The sequence below is a fragment of the Oncorhynchus gorbuscha genome, linkage group LG03 (genome assembly GCF_021184085.1).
Source record: "Oncorhynchus gorbuscha isolate QuinsamMale2020 ecotype Even-year linkage group LG03, OgorEven_v1.0, whole genome shotgun sequence".
Lineage (NCBI taxonomy): Eukaryota > Metazoa > Chordata > Actinopteri > Salmoniformes > Salmonidae > Oncorhynchus > Oncorhynchus gorbuscha.
Genome location: NC_060175.1, coordinates 88,365,287 through 88,379,653, shown reverse-complemented (window position 1 = coordinate 88,379,653; position 14,367 = coordinate 88,365,287). Strand labels below are relative to the sequence as shown.

The 14,367-nt window shown below is 46.1% G+C and overlaps 1 protein-coding gene across 4 annotated transcripts in view; it reads left to right on the top strand.

Moving 5' to 3' along the window:
* LOC124032166 (rap guanine nucleotide exchange factor 3-like) overlaps positions 1-14,367 on the top strand; it is a 51,816-nt gene that overhangs the window by 27,041 nt on the left and 10,408 nt on the right. For all 4 annotated transcript variants that reach the window (XM_046344328.1, XM_046344326.1, XM_046344325.1 and 1 more), the window contains 6 exons: positions 4,822-4,972; positions 5,385-5,467; positions 5,884-5,914; positions 7,986-8,052; positions 8,310-8,447; positions 9,158-9,255. In XM_046344328.1, the coding sequence (XP_046200284.1) occupies positions 4,822-4,972; positions 5,385-5,467; positions 5,884-5,914; positions 7,986-8,052; positions 8,310-8,447; positions 9,158-9,255 (568 nt within the window). The remainder of the gene's footprint in view (positions 1-4,821; positions 4,973-5,384; positions 5,468-5,883; positions 5,915-7,985; positions 8,053-8,309; positions 8,448-9,157; positions 9,256-14,367) is intronic.

The window sequence follows — 14,367 nt, the reverse complement described above, 5'->3', positions numbered from 1 at the left end:
GTCTAATCGAGGTGTAGAACATAGAATATCACGCATTCAAGTGCTTTAACTTGTAACACAGATGCATGAACTTCTAACCTGGCTGCATGGGATTTGTCAGATTATAAAAAATTGGTGGTTTTGTTGCATCCAATAGTAGCGTCCGTGATAAGATAAAGGAGCCACTTGTGGATTTGACGCTTTTGACAGCTCTAACGCAGTTCCACCTCCGAAATCTACTAGAATCTAGCATTTACATTATATCTCGATAAAGAGACAACAATTTATCCTTATAAAGGGAAAGCCAGCCATGTCGTGGAAACCGACGACTCCCTCCTGGACGAGCTAAACACCTTATTCGAGGAAAACACAGAGCCGCCAACGTGTGCCAGCGCCGTTCATGATGACTGTGAGCTCTCAATTTGCATACCGCCCCAACAGATCCATGGATGACGCAATCACCATCGCAGTGCACACTGCCCTATCCCATCTGGACATGAGGAATACCTATGTAAGAATGGTTTTCATTGACTACAGCTCAGCCTTCAACACCATGGTGCCCTTCAAGCTCATCACTTTGCTTGGAGCCATTGGTCTGAACCCCGACCTGTGCAACTTGGTCCTGGACTTCCTGACAGGCCAACCCCAGGTAGTAACACCTCCGCCACGCTGTTCCTCAACACGGGGGCCCCACAAGGGTGCGTGCTCAGCCCTCTCCTGTACTCCCTGTTCAGCCATGACTGCATAGCCACGCACGTCTCCAACTCAATCATCAACTTTGCTGACGATACAACAGTGGTAGGCCTGATTAACAACATTGACAAGACAGCCATGGCGGAGTGGTGCCAGGAAAATAACCTCTCCTTCAACATCAACAAAATAAAGGCTCTGATTGTGGACTTCAGGAGACAGCAGAGAGAGCACACCATGCACATCAACTGGGCTGCAGTGGAGGGTGAAAAGCTTCACGTTCCTCGGCATGGAAAGGGTGAAAGGTTTCACGTTCCTCGGCATGCAAATCACTGACAACCTGAAATGGTCCATCCACACAGGTGAAGAAGGCGCAACAGAAATTTGTCTTGGCCCCCTGATCCACGGCCTGTCCACTCCACTACCATCAAGAAGGCGGAGACAGTACAGGTGCATCAAAGCTGGGACCCGAGTGACTGAAAAACAGCTTCTATCTCTAGCTCCTATCGGACTGTTAAATAGTCACCACTAACCGGCCTCCGCCCAGTGCCCTGCCCTGAACTTAGTCACTGTTATTAGCCTGCGACCACTCGGTACTCTATTCTGCACCTTAGAGACTGCTGTCCTATGTACATAGTCATTGAACACTGGCCATACAGTGCATTCTGGATAGTATTCAGACCCCTTGACTTTTCCACGTTACAGCCTCATTTTAAAATTGATTCAATTGTTTGTTTTTTCTCTTCAATCTATACACAATACCTCATAATAAGAAATGGAAATATCACATTTACAGAAGTATTCAGAGCCTTTACTCAGTACTTTGTTTTTAGCACCTTTGGCAGTGATTACAGCCTTGATTATTCTTGGGTATGATGCTACAAGCTTAGCACACCTGTATTTGGGGAGTTTCTCCCCTTCTTCTCTGCAGATCCTCTCAAGCTTTGTCAGGTTGGATCTGGAGCATTGCTGCACAGCTATTTTCAGGTCTCTCCAGAGATGTTCGTTCGGGTTTAAGTCCAGGTTCTGGCTGGGCTACTCAAGGACATTCAGAGACTTGTCCCGAAGCCACTCCTGCGTTGTCTTGGCTGTGAGCTTGGGGTCATTGTGCTGTTTGAAGGTGAACCTTCGCCCCAGTCTGAGGTACTGAGCACTTTGGGGCAGGTTTTCATTAAGGGTTTCTCTGTACTTTGCTCCATTCATCTTTCCCTCGATCCTGACTAGTCTCCCAGTTCCTGCTGCCGAAAAACATCCCACAGCATGATGCTGCCACCACTATGCTTCACCGTAGGGATGCTGCCGGGTTTCCTCCAGACGTTGTGACGCTTGGCATTCAGGCCAAAGAGTTTAATTTTGGATTCATCAGACTAGAGAATCTTGTTTCTCATGGTCTGAGAGGCCTTTTGGCAAACTCCAAGCGGGCTGTCATGTGCCTTTTACTGAGGTGTGGCTTCTGTCTGGCCACTCTACCATAAAGGCTTGATTGGTGGAGTGCTGCAGAGATGGTTGTAGTTCTAGAATGTTCTCCCATCCCCACAGAGGAACTCTAGAGCTCTGTCAGAGTGATCATCGTGTTCTTGGTCACCTCCCTGACCAAAGCCCTTCTCGCCCGATTGCTCAGTATGGCCGGGCGGCCAACTCTAGGAAGAGTCCTGGTGGTTCCAAACTTCTTCCATTTATGAATGATGGAGGCCACTGTGTTCATGGGGACTTTCGGTGCTGCAGAAATGTTTTTAATCCTGTCTCTGAGCTCTACGGACAATTCCTTCTACCTCATGGCTTGGTTTTTGCCCTGACGTGTACTGTCAACTGTGGGACCTTATATAGACAGGTGTTTGTGCCTTTCCAAATCATGTCCAATCAATTGAATTTACCACAGTCTCCAATCTGTAAGGACCGATGCTAAATATGAGAAGCAGGTACTGGGAGTTGACATTTAATATGGAACAGACAGGCAACAAACCAGGAAAAGTATCAGCAAACGGGTAATCAGGGACATATGACAAATAATGCTGCAGCAGGGAATAGAGCGGGGAACTAGACAGATATAAGTGTGGTAATGACAGAGGTGATTGAGTCCAGGTGTGTCCAATAATCGCTGATGTGCGTGACGGGGGAAGGCAGGTGTGTGTACAGATGGTGGCTGGATAGCGTAATGCTGGGGAGCCTGGCGCCTTCGCCCGCCAGGGAGGGAGAGCGGGAGCAGGCGTGACAGTACCCCTCCCTCTAGGGGCGCCCCCCGGTGTCCCGCCTGGGCCAGCCTGACGGGCTGGCCGAGGCACGGGCGCTGGGCGTAAATTCCCAATGAACCGGCAGAGGCATAGCAGCCTGACGATCCGACTGTGGCGTGAACGCTTGTCGATCCCGCTGCGGCGTGGAAGCCCGATGATCCGGCTGAGGTGTAGCAGCCTGATGAGCAGTCTGGGCGTAAAAACCTGACAATCTGGCTGAGGCCCGACGTAGGATGGGTGCCTTCTGAGCCAACTAGGGCATGACAGCTCGACAAGCTGGCTTAGGCACCCCCGGTCCCATCGGTGTCGGCCGCCGGAACCGACGTCACCACCAACCGGAACGCCAGCACTCCCTGATACTTCGTTAGATGGCTGCAGCATTCTGTAAGGACCGACGCTGGAGATGAGAAGCAGGTACGGGGAGTTGATATTAAATACAAAACAGACAGGCAACAAACCAGGAACAGCGTCAGCACACGGGTAAACAAGCACATATGACAATTAATGCTGCACAGTGAATAAAGTGTGGAACCAGCAGATATAGGGGAGGTAATGACAGAGGTGATTGAGTCCAGGTGAGTCCATTAATCGCTGACGCGCGTGACGGGGAAAGGCAGGTGTGCTTACTGAAGGTGGCGGGAGTGTGTAATGCTGGGGAACCTGGCGCCTTCGCGTGCCAGGGAGGGAGAGCGGGAGCAGGCGTGACACAATCAAACATTTCAATGGAAAATGGAAACAGGATGCACCTGAGCTCAATTTCCAGTCTCATAGCAAAGGGTCTGAATACTTATGTAAATTTTATTTTTTTATTTAACCTTTATTTAACCAGGTAGGCTAGTTGAGAACAAGTTCTCATTTGCAACTGCGACCTGGCCAAGATAAAGCATAGCAGTGTGAACAGACAACACAGAGTTACACATGGAGTAAACAATTAACAAGTCAATAGAAAAAAGACAGTAGAAAAAAAGAGAGTCTATATACATTGTGTGCAAAAGGCATGAGGAGGTAGGTGAATAATTACAATTTTGCAGATTAACACTGGAGTGATAAATGATCAGGTGGTCATGTACAGGTAGAGATACTGGTGTGCAAAAGAGCAGAAAAGTAAATAAATATAAACAGTATGGGAATGAGGTAGGTAAAATTGGGTGGGCTATTTACCGATAGACTATGTACAGCTGCAGCGATCGGTTAGCTGCTCAGATAGCAGATGTTTGAGTTGGTGAGGGAGATAAAAGTCTCTAACTTCAGCGATTTTTGCAATTCGTTCCAGTCACAGGCAGCAGAGAACTGGAACAAAAGGCGGCCAAATGAGGTGTTGGCTTTAGGGATGATCAGTGAGAAATAAGGTATTTCTGTTTTTATTTATAATACATTTGCAAACATTTTTAAAAAACTGTTTTCCCGTTGTCGTTATGGGGTATTGTGTTTAGATTGAGGATATTTAAAATGTTCAAAAATTAAAAAGATTTTAGAATAAGGCTGTAAAGTATCAAAATGTGGAACTAAGTCAAGGGGTCTGAATACTTTCAGGGGGGGGTTGTGTGTATTGTTTTGTATTCTTAGGTATACTGCACTTTTGGAGCTACAAACATAAGCATTTTGCTGCACCTACGATAACATCTGCATAAAATATATGTACGGGACCAATACATTCTGATTTAAGTGGATCACATACCCACCATTTTTGGGAGTATTTTTAATTGGTCTACCAAAAACAAATGAAACATTTTAAATGTTATTAAATTAAATAAATTAAACAAATTAACATAATTTAGCCAAAGCATCCAGCTCCTCAAACTGAAGAGACAGACTAGTGTCTCTTCAGTCGACAGGAGCTCAGACAGCGATCTAGGTCTAGAATAGCTGTGTTAAGTTGTTGTTCAGATGGGTAGGTTCCCTTCCTTAACCTTGACTGCACTTACCATGCCGAGCCGTCTGAGGGCTCAGAGCTGGAGAAGGCAGCCTGGGCCCTCAACACCAAGCAAAAGATAGTGAAGCTGATTGGCCAGTGGGTGGCGCTGTTTAGCCAGATGCTCAAAGACGACCCCATCGCTGTTGACTTCCTGGAGGTGAGTGAGTTTGGTATGAACATACACAGATATTATGTGTATGTACAGATATATACAGATGTAGGATCTTAATTTGCACAGTTTGCTACAGCAACAGAAAATGTGAATTATTATGTGGATATTAATTATTGAAAAAATTGTTGCAGGGGTTGATACATTTTTTTGTTAGGGCAAATCAAGACCGACATTTTAAAGTGGAAATTAGAAGTCTTTGTAAACCTTGAATACATTACAAGTTTACATTTCCTGCTGTGCAGAAGAATTCTCAGCAACGAATGAGTGATCAAATTAAGATCCTACATCTGTAGATTATCTACACAGGATCAAAAATAGCAGTCTTATATTAATGTTATTTATCCAAATATAAGGCTCTGAAAAGTAGATAATATAGAACATATTGTATGCATGGCAGACGCTGAGGAAAGAGGTGTCAGGTGACTCCCGTCTGTCCAGTATGCTGAGAGAGCAGCTCAGAGACAGGAGGAGAACCAGAGTGTGAGTAGGAACACATCACCCAGTCAGTCTGTCATATAGAATAACCGACCAGGTGAATGAATGAGGTCAAGATACCTGTTATATATCATGGGTTGGATTGGATATTAATGGTATGACTTCAGTAATGTGAAACTTAAGTTATGTCTATTTCTATGTACTGTACTCACATTTTGAGAGGCTCACATACCCAACATTTATGGCAGTGTATTTTTTTCACCTGTCTACCAAAACAAATTAACAAGGCATCTAGCTCCCCCTGCTGAAGAGACAGATGACAGAAGCTCAGTCGACAGAAGCTGAAGCAGCCACGTTGTTAACATTATGAAGTATTGTAACCAGGATGATGGGAGTATTTCTAGCATGTAGATTCTAATGCAAATAATTTAGCGTTTTTGTATTTTTCAATATCTTTCCAGGCTGGAAAATGGTTTTGGGTCACTGGCAAGTGTAAGTTACTTTATAATAATAATTATAATAATTATAATAATATGCTTATAATGAATCATCTTGGTTAACCCAGAACAAAAATCTTGCGTAATTTTGTCAGATTCTCAAGTTATGTTTTAGTAGTCTGTCCACGAGAGTACATGCTCAATAAAGATCACTTGTGCACGCACACATACACAATATATACAGAGGTATGTGGACTCCCCTTCAAATGAGTGGATTTGGCTATTTTAGCCACACCCATTGTTGACAGGTGTTTAAAATCGAGCACACCGCCATGCAATCTCCATAGACAAACATTGCCAGTAGAATGGCCTTACTGAAGAGCTCAGTGACTTTCAATGTGGCACCGTCATAGGATGCCACCTTTCCAAAAAGTACGTTTGTCAAATTTCTGCCCTGCTAGAGCTGCCCCGGTCAACTGTAAATGCTGTTATTGTGAAGTGGAAACTTCTAGGAGCAACAATGGCTCAGCCGCGAAGTGGTAGGCCACACAAGCTCAAAGAACGGGACAGCTGAGTGCAGAAGCATGTAGCGCGTAAAAATCGCCTGTCCTCGGTTACAACACTCACTACCGGGTTCCAAACTGCCTCTGGAAGCAACGTCAGCACAAGAACTGCACAAGGAGCTTCATGAAATTGGTTTCCATGGCCAAGCAGCCTCACACAAACCTAAAATCACCATGCGTAATGCCAAGCGTCAGCTGGAGTGGTGTAAGCTCACCACCATTGGACTCTGGAACAGTGGAAACGTTGGACAGACGAATCTGGGTTTGATGGATGCCAGGAGAACGCTACCTGCCCCAATGCATTGTGCCAACTGTAACATTTGGTGGAGGAGGAATAATGGTCTGGGGTTGTTTTTCATGGTTTGGGCTAGGCCCCTTAGTTCCAGTGAAGGGAAATCTTAATGCTACAGCAGCGTACAATGACATTCTGGACGATTCTGTGCAAGCTTTTGTGGCAAAAGTTTGGGGAAGGCCCTTTCCTGTTTCAGCATGACAATGCTCTCGTGCACGAAGCGATGTCCATACAGAAATGGTTTGTCGAGATTGGTGTGTAAGAACGTGACTGGCCTGCACAGAGCACTGACTTCAACCCTATCAAACACTTTTGGGATGAATTGGATCACCGACTGCTAGCCAGGCCTAATCGCCCAACATCAGTGCCGACCTCACTAATGCTGTTGTGGTTGAATGGAAGCAAGTCCCCTCTGCAATGTTGTAACATCTAGTGGAAAGTCTTCCCAGAAGACTGGAGGCTGTTATAGCAGCAATGTTCCAACATCCAGTGGAAAGTCTTCCCAGAAGACTGGAGGCTGTTATAGCAGCAATGTTCCAACATCTAGTGGAAAGTCTTCCCAGAAGACTGGAGGCTGTTATAGCAGCAATGTTCCAACATCTAGTGGAAAGTCTTCCCAGAAGACTGGAGGCTGTTATAGCAGCAATGTTCCAACATCTAGTGGAAAGTCTTCCCAGAAGACTGGAGGCTGTTATAGCAGCAATGTTCCAACATCCAGTGGAAAGTCTTCCCAGAAGACTGGAGGCTGTTATAGCAGCAATGTTCCAACATCTAGTGGAAAGTCTTCACAGAAGAGTGGAGGCTGTTATAGCAGCAATGTTCCAACATCTAGTGGAAAGTCTTCCCAGAAGAGTGGAGGCTGTTATAGCAGCAATGTTCCAACATCTAGTGGAAAGTATTCCCAGAAGAGTGGAGGCTGTTATAGCAGCAATGTTCCAACATCTAGTGGAAAGTCTTCCCAGAAGAGTGGAGGCTGTTATGAGAGCAAAGGGGGGACCAACTTCATATTAATTCCCATGATTTTGGAATGAGATGTTCGACGAGCAGGTGTCCACATACTTCTGGTCATGTAGTGTACTTCGGCTCCTCTGGTTATTACCACATTACATGCCCCCTTTACTTAGGCAGATTGTGAGATAACAGAAATTCTGGAAAAGTAGACAGCACATAACGCCTCCCTGAGCTAAAAGATATAAAAGCATAACAAACATAGAGAAATTAAAAGCCACAGTTGTGGCTGACGTACTCTGTGTGTTATTTGTCACCATCAGTTTGACTGGTTCTCCAGTTGTGAGGAGCCAGTAGGGAAGTGCCTGCCAATCAGATCACAGGACAAAGGTCAGTGAGACTACTACGAGTTATGTCAACCATAGCATGATAATAACTATGTCTTGAATAGTATGGTAATGTCCTGAACTATGCCTTTTCCCAAAATGACACAAAAGGCTAAATGTTTTACTGTTTATTGCTATTGGTTAACCATTCACAACCCACTGTAACCATGAAAGGCACTTACAGATTGGTCGGTATTAATGATTGTTTCTATGCTTTGTTTTAATGCAAAATGTCTTCTCCCATGTCTCTGTGTTTCCTAGTATTGTATGAGATATTTCGGCCAGACCATACGTCAGTCATGCTGATGCTGCCGGTGAACACCTCTGTTCAGGAAGTGATGTCATCGCTGGTAAACCCAGGAGGAGACCACGTCCTGGTCAAAATGAATTCCAAGGGAGGTGGGTGGCTCTTCATGTCATCTGGAAGCAATTTGAATACCTTTTCTAAGATACAACTGTACAGGATATGCAATAAAGGCATTGCATGGTCAATCCATCGTCTGTATTGGCCGTGCAGCATTTACGGTGATACGGCCTCTGCAGGAGTCAGGGCATTCATACTTCTTGCTCTTCGCGGAGCATTGCAGAACTGATGTGACGAATGTTGTGTTTATACAGAACCTTCCGCCCTCACCTACTGTCACCCAATCATGTCAATGTGGAGCTATACGTTGCCCTCTACATTGTTACAAAATTCGAGAGGCGCATAGCGATGCGGTACGGAGCTTGATTGGGCCTCCGGAGGCTTCGCTATTGTGTCACACCCTCCATACGAAGCCCACGTTTTCAGATCGAGCATAAATTAGATTTTCGTTCCCTATCAGTTAATACACTTGATACAACACTATTCATAACGTTACGATTAGGTCACTTAGAAATGTCCTTGTTTTTGGAAGAAAAGCACATTTTTCGTCCATTAAAATAACATCAAAGTGATCATAAATACAGTGTAGACATAGTTAATGTTGTAAATGACTATTGTAGCTGGAAACAGCAGATATTTTATGGAGGTATGTTTTATTGAAATAATGTGTAGTGCTCAGTGAGTGTTGATACGTTGGGGAATGTCTGTGAGCTGTATTAAATGGTTTGTGTTTGCTGTATCATAGACAGGACTCAGCTGAAGCTGGATACCACAGCAGTCTACACCTCCCTGGGGCTGAATGAGAGACTGTTCCTCTGCTCTGCCAGCCAGGTGGAACAACTGGTGAGTCATAACCTCCCCTCATCACCTACTTATCCATTTCTGTCTGCTGTAAAAATAAAATTAAAAATAAAATACCATTATTTAACTAGGCAAGTCAGTTAAGAACAAATTCTTAATTTCAATGACAGCCTAGGACAGTGGGTTTAACTGCCTTGTTCAGGGGCAGAACTACATGTGTTTACCTTGTCAGCTCGGGGATTCAATCTTGCAACCTTTCGGTCACTTGTCCAACACTCTAACCACTAGGCTACCTGCCACCCAGTCAGAGATCAGTAGCTCACCACTGCTTATCAATATAAGATAACGTAGCCAATAATATACAACGGTGTAACTCCAAGGTGAAATGGTTTGACTATAGTCTAGATCAGTGGTTCCCAAACTTTTTATAGTCCCATACCCCTTCAAATATTCAACCTCCAGCTGCGTACCACCTCTAGCACCGCGGTCAGCACACTCTCAAATGTTTTTTTTTGCCATGATTGTAAGCCTGCCACACACACACTATACAATACATTTATTAAAACTTAAGAGTGTGTTGTCACAACCCGGCTCATGGGAAGTAACAAGGAACTCTAATAGGACCAGGGCGCAAATAATAATTTTGCTCTTTATTTAGCCATCTTACATGTAACTATATTTGTTCATCGAAAATTGTGAAGAACTAATGGAGAGACTCTCAGTCTTAAATCATTTTATACACTTAGTCTGTGCCTGTATTTAGTTTTCATGCTAGTGAGGGCCAAGAATCCACTCACATAGGTACAAGGTTGCAAAGGGCATCAGTGTTTTAACAGCGCGATTTGCCAAGGCAGGATACTCTGAGCGCAGCCCAATCCAGAAATCTGGCAATGGCTTCTGATTAAATTTAATTTTCACTGATTCGCTTGTTGCAATTTCGATGAGTCTCTCTTGTTCAGATATCGGTAAGTGGACTGGAGGCAGGGCATGAAAGGGATAACGAATCCAGTTGTTTGTGTCATCCATTTCGGGAAAGTACCTGCGTAATTGCGCAACCAACTCACTCAGGTGCTTCACTTTATCACATTTGACATTGTCCGTAAGCTTGTTCATTTGCACACAAAAAAATCATACAATGATGGAAAGACCTGTGTGTTGTCCTTGTTAATGCAGAGAGAGAAGAGCTCCAACTTCTTAGCCTCAATTTTGTCCCGCACATCGAATATAGTTGCGGAGAGTCCCTGTAATCCTCGATGTAGATTATTCAGGCGAGGAAAAAACATCACCCAGATAGGCCAGTCGTGTGAGAAACTCATCATCATGCAAGCGGTCAGAGAAGTGAAAATTATGTAAAGAAAACTTTAAACTCGTCTCTCAATTAAAAAAAGTGTCAATACTTTGCCCCTTGATAACCAGCGCACTTCTGTATGTTGTAAAAGTGTTACATGGTCGCTGCCCATATCATTGCATAGTGTAGAAAATACACGAGAGTTCAGGGGATTTGCTTTAACAAAGTTAACCTTTTACACTGTAGTCTCAACGTCAACAGTGAAGAGGCGACACCGGGATGTTAGCCTTCTAGGCAGAGTTCCTCTGTCCAGTGACTGTGTTCTTTCCCCATATTTTCTTTTTATTGGCCAATCTGAGATATGGCTTTTTCTTTGCAACTCTGCCCAGATGGTTAGCATCCCAGAGTCGCCTCCTTACTGTTGACGTTGAGACTGATGTTTTGCGGGTACTGTTTAATGAAGCTGCCAGTTGAGGACTTATGAGCTGTCTGTTTCTCAAAATAGACACTCTAATGTACTTGTCCTTTTGCTCAGTTGTGCCTTGGGACCTCCCAGTCTTTCCATTTTGGTTAGTGCCAGTTTGTGCTGTTCTGTGAAGGGAGTAGTACACAGCATTGTACGAGATCTTCAGTTTCTTGGCAATTTCTCGCATGGAATAGCCTTAATTTGTTATGCAGGTGAATGAGGACCCAAAAGCGACTTGGCGAAAACAGAGTTTTTAATCCAGTAAGAAACTTTACAAAACAAAAAGCATAATACTACTCGTAAAGACGAGAACAGACTGGAGACTTGATCGAGAACTGCAGGTTGCCTCGGGAAGGCACTTGAACCTAGCAGACTCAGACACCTGCTCACCACGCAGCATCTGAGGGAAACACGACACGACAGGGCAAAACATAGACACAGCACGGTGAATTATAGATGAGGATCCGACGGGGCAGGAACGGAAAACAAGGAGAGAAATAGAGACTCTAATCAGGGAAAAGGATCGGGAACAGGTGTGGGAAGACAATGATTGATTAGGGGAATAGGAACAGCTGGGAGCAGGAACGGAACGATAGAGAGAAGAGAGAGCGAGAGAGTGAGAGAGGGAGGGGGAGAGAGAGGGATAGAAAGAGGGAAAGAACCTAATAAGACCAGCAGAGGGAAACGAATAGAAGGGGAAGCACAGGGACAAGACATGATAATTAATGACAAAACATGACAGTACCCCCCCACTCACCGAGCGCCTCCTGGCGCACTCGAGGAGGAACCCTGGCGGCAACGGAGGAAATCATCAATAAGCGAACGGTCCAGCACGTCCCGAGACGGAACCCAACTCCTCTCCTCAGGACCGTAACCCTCCCAATCCACTAAGTATTGGTGACCCCGTCCCCGAGAACGCATGTCCATGATCTTACGTACCTTGTAAATAGGTCCGCTCTCGACAAGGACGGGAGGGGGAGGGAAGACGAACGGGGGTGCGAAGAAAGGGCTTGACACAGGAGACATGGAAGACAGGATGGACGCGACGAAGATGTCGCGGAAGAAGCAGTCGCACAGCGACAGGATTGACGACCTGGGAGACACGGAACGGACCAATGAACCGCGGAGTCAACTTACGAGAAGCTGTCGTAAGAGGAAGGTTGCGAGTGGAAAGCCACACTCTCTGGCCGCAACAATACCTTGGACTCTTAATCCTGCGTTTATTGGCGGCTCTCACAGTCTGTGCCCTGTAGCGGCAAAGTGCAGACCTCACCCTCCTCCAGGTGCACTCACAACGTTGGACAAACGCTTGAGCGGAGCGAACGCTGGACTCGGCAAGCTGGGATGAGAACAGAGGAGGCTGGTAACCCAGACTACTCTGAAACGGAGATAACCCGGTAGCAGACGAAGGAAGCGAGTTGTGAGCGTATTCTGCCCAGGGGAGCTGTTCTGCCCAAGACGCAGGGTTTCTGAAAGAAAGGCTGCGTAGTATGCGACCAATCGTCTGATTGGCCCTCTCTGCTTGACCGTTAGACTGGGGATGAAACCCGGAAGAGAGACTGACGGACGCACCAATCAAACGACAGAACTCCCTCCAAAACTGTGACGTGAATTGCGGGCCTCTGTCTGAAACGGCGTCTAACGGGAGGCCATGAATTCTGAACACATTCTCGATAATGATTTGTGCCGTCTCCTTAGCGGAAGGAAGTTTAGCGAGGGGAATGAAATGTGCCGCCTTAGAGAACCTATCGACAACCGTAAGAATCACAGTCTTCCCCGCAGACAAAGGCAGACCGGTAATGAAGTCTAGGGCGATGTGAGACCATGGTCGAGAAGGAATGGGGAGCGGTCTGAGACGACCGGCAGGAGGAGAGTTACCCGACTTAGTCTGCGCGCAGTCCGAACAAGCAGCCACGAAACGGCGCGTGTCACGCTCCTGAGTCGGCCACCAAAAGCGCTGGCGAATAGACGCAAGAGTGCCTCGAACACCGGGATGACCAGCTAACTTGGCAGAGTGAGCCCACTGAAGAACAGCCAGACGAGTGGAAACAGGAACGAAAAGGAGGTTACTAGGACAAGCGCGCGGCGACGCAGTGTGCGTGAGTGCTTGCTTAACCTGTCTTTCAATTCCCCAGACTGTCAACCCGACAACACGCCCATAAGGAAGAATCCCCTCGGGATCAGTAGAAGCCACAGAAGAACTAAACAGACGGGATAAGGCATCAGGCTTGGTGTTCTTGCTACCCGGACGGTAAGAAATCACAAACTCGAAACGAGCGAAAAACAACGCCCAACGAGCTTGACGGGCATTAAGTCGTTTGGCAGAACGGATGTACTCAAGGTTCTTATGGTCTGTCCAAACGACAAAAGGAACGGTCGCCCCCTCCAACCACTGTCGCCATTCGCCTAGGGCTAAGCGGATGGCGAGCAGTTCACGGTTACCCACATCATAGTTGCGCTCAGATGGCGACAGGCGATGAGAAAAATAAGCGCAAGGATGAACCTTATCGTCAGACTGGAAGCGCTGGGATAGAATGGCTCCCACGCCTACCTCTGAAGCGTCAACCTCGACAATGAATTGTCTAGTGACGTCAGGAGTAACGAGGATAGGAGCGGATGTAAAACGTTCTTTTAGAAGATCAAAAGCTCCTGGGCGGAACCGGACCACTTAAAACACGTCTTGACAGAAGTAAGAGCTGTGAGAGGGGCAGCAACTTGACCGAAATTACGAATGAAACGCCGATAGAAATTAGCGAAACCTAAAAAACGCTGCAACTCGACACGTGACCTTGGAACGGGCCAATCACTGACAGCTTGGACCTTAGCGGAATCCATCTGAATGCCTTCAGCGGAAATAACGGAACCGAGAAAAGTAACGGAGGAGACATGAAAAGAGCACTTCTCAGCCTTTACGTAGAGACAATTCTCTAAAAGGCGCTGTAGAACACGTCGAACGTGCTGAACATGAATCTCGAGTGACGGTGAAAAAATCAGGATATCGTCAAGATAGACAAAAACAAAGATGTTCAGCATGTCTCTCAGAACATCATTAACTAATGCCTGAAAAACAGCTGGCGCATTGGCGAGACCAAACGGCAGAACCCGGTACTCAAAATGCCCTAACGGAGTGTTAAACGCCGTTTTCCACTCGTCCCCCTCTCTGATGCGCACGAGATGGTAAGCGTTACGAAGGTCCAACTTAGTAAAGCACGTGGCTCCCTGCAGAATCTCGAAGGCTGATGACATAAGGGGAAGCGGATAACGATTCTTAACCGTTATGACATTCAGCCCTCGATAATCCACGCAGGGGCGCAGAGTACCGTCCTTCTTCTTAACAAAAAAGAACCCCGCCCCGGCCGGAGAGGAAGAAGGCACTATGGTACCGGCGTCAAGAGACACA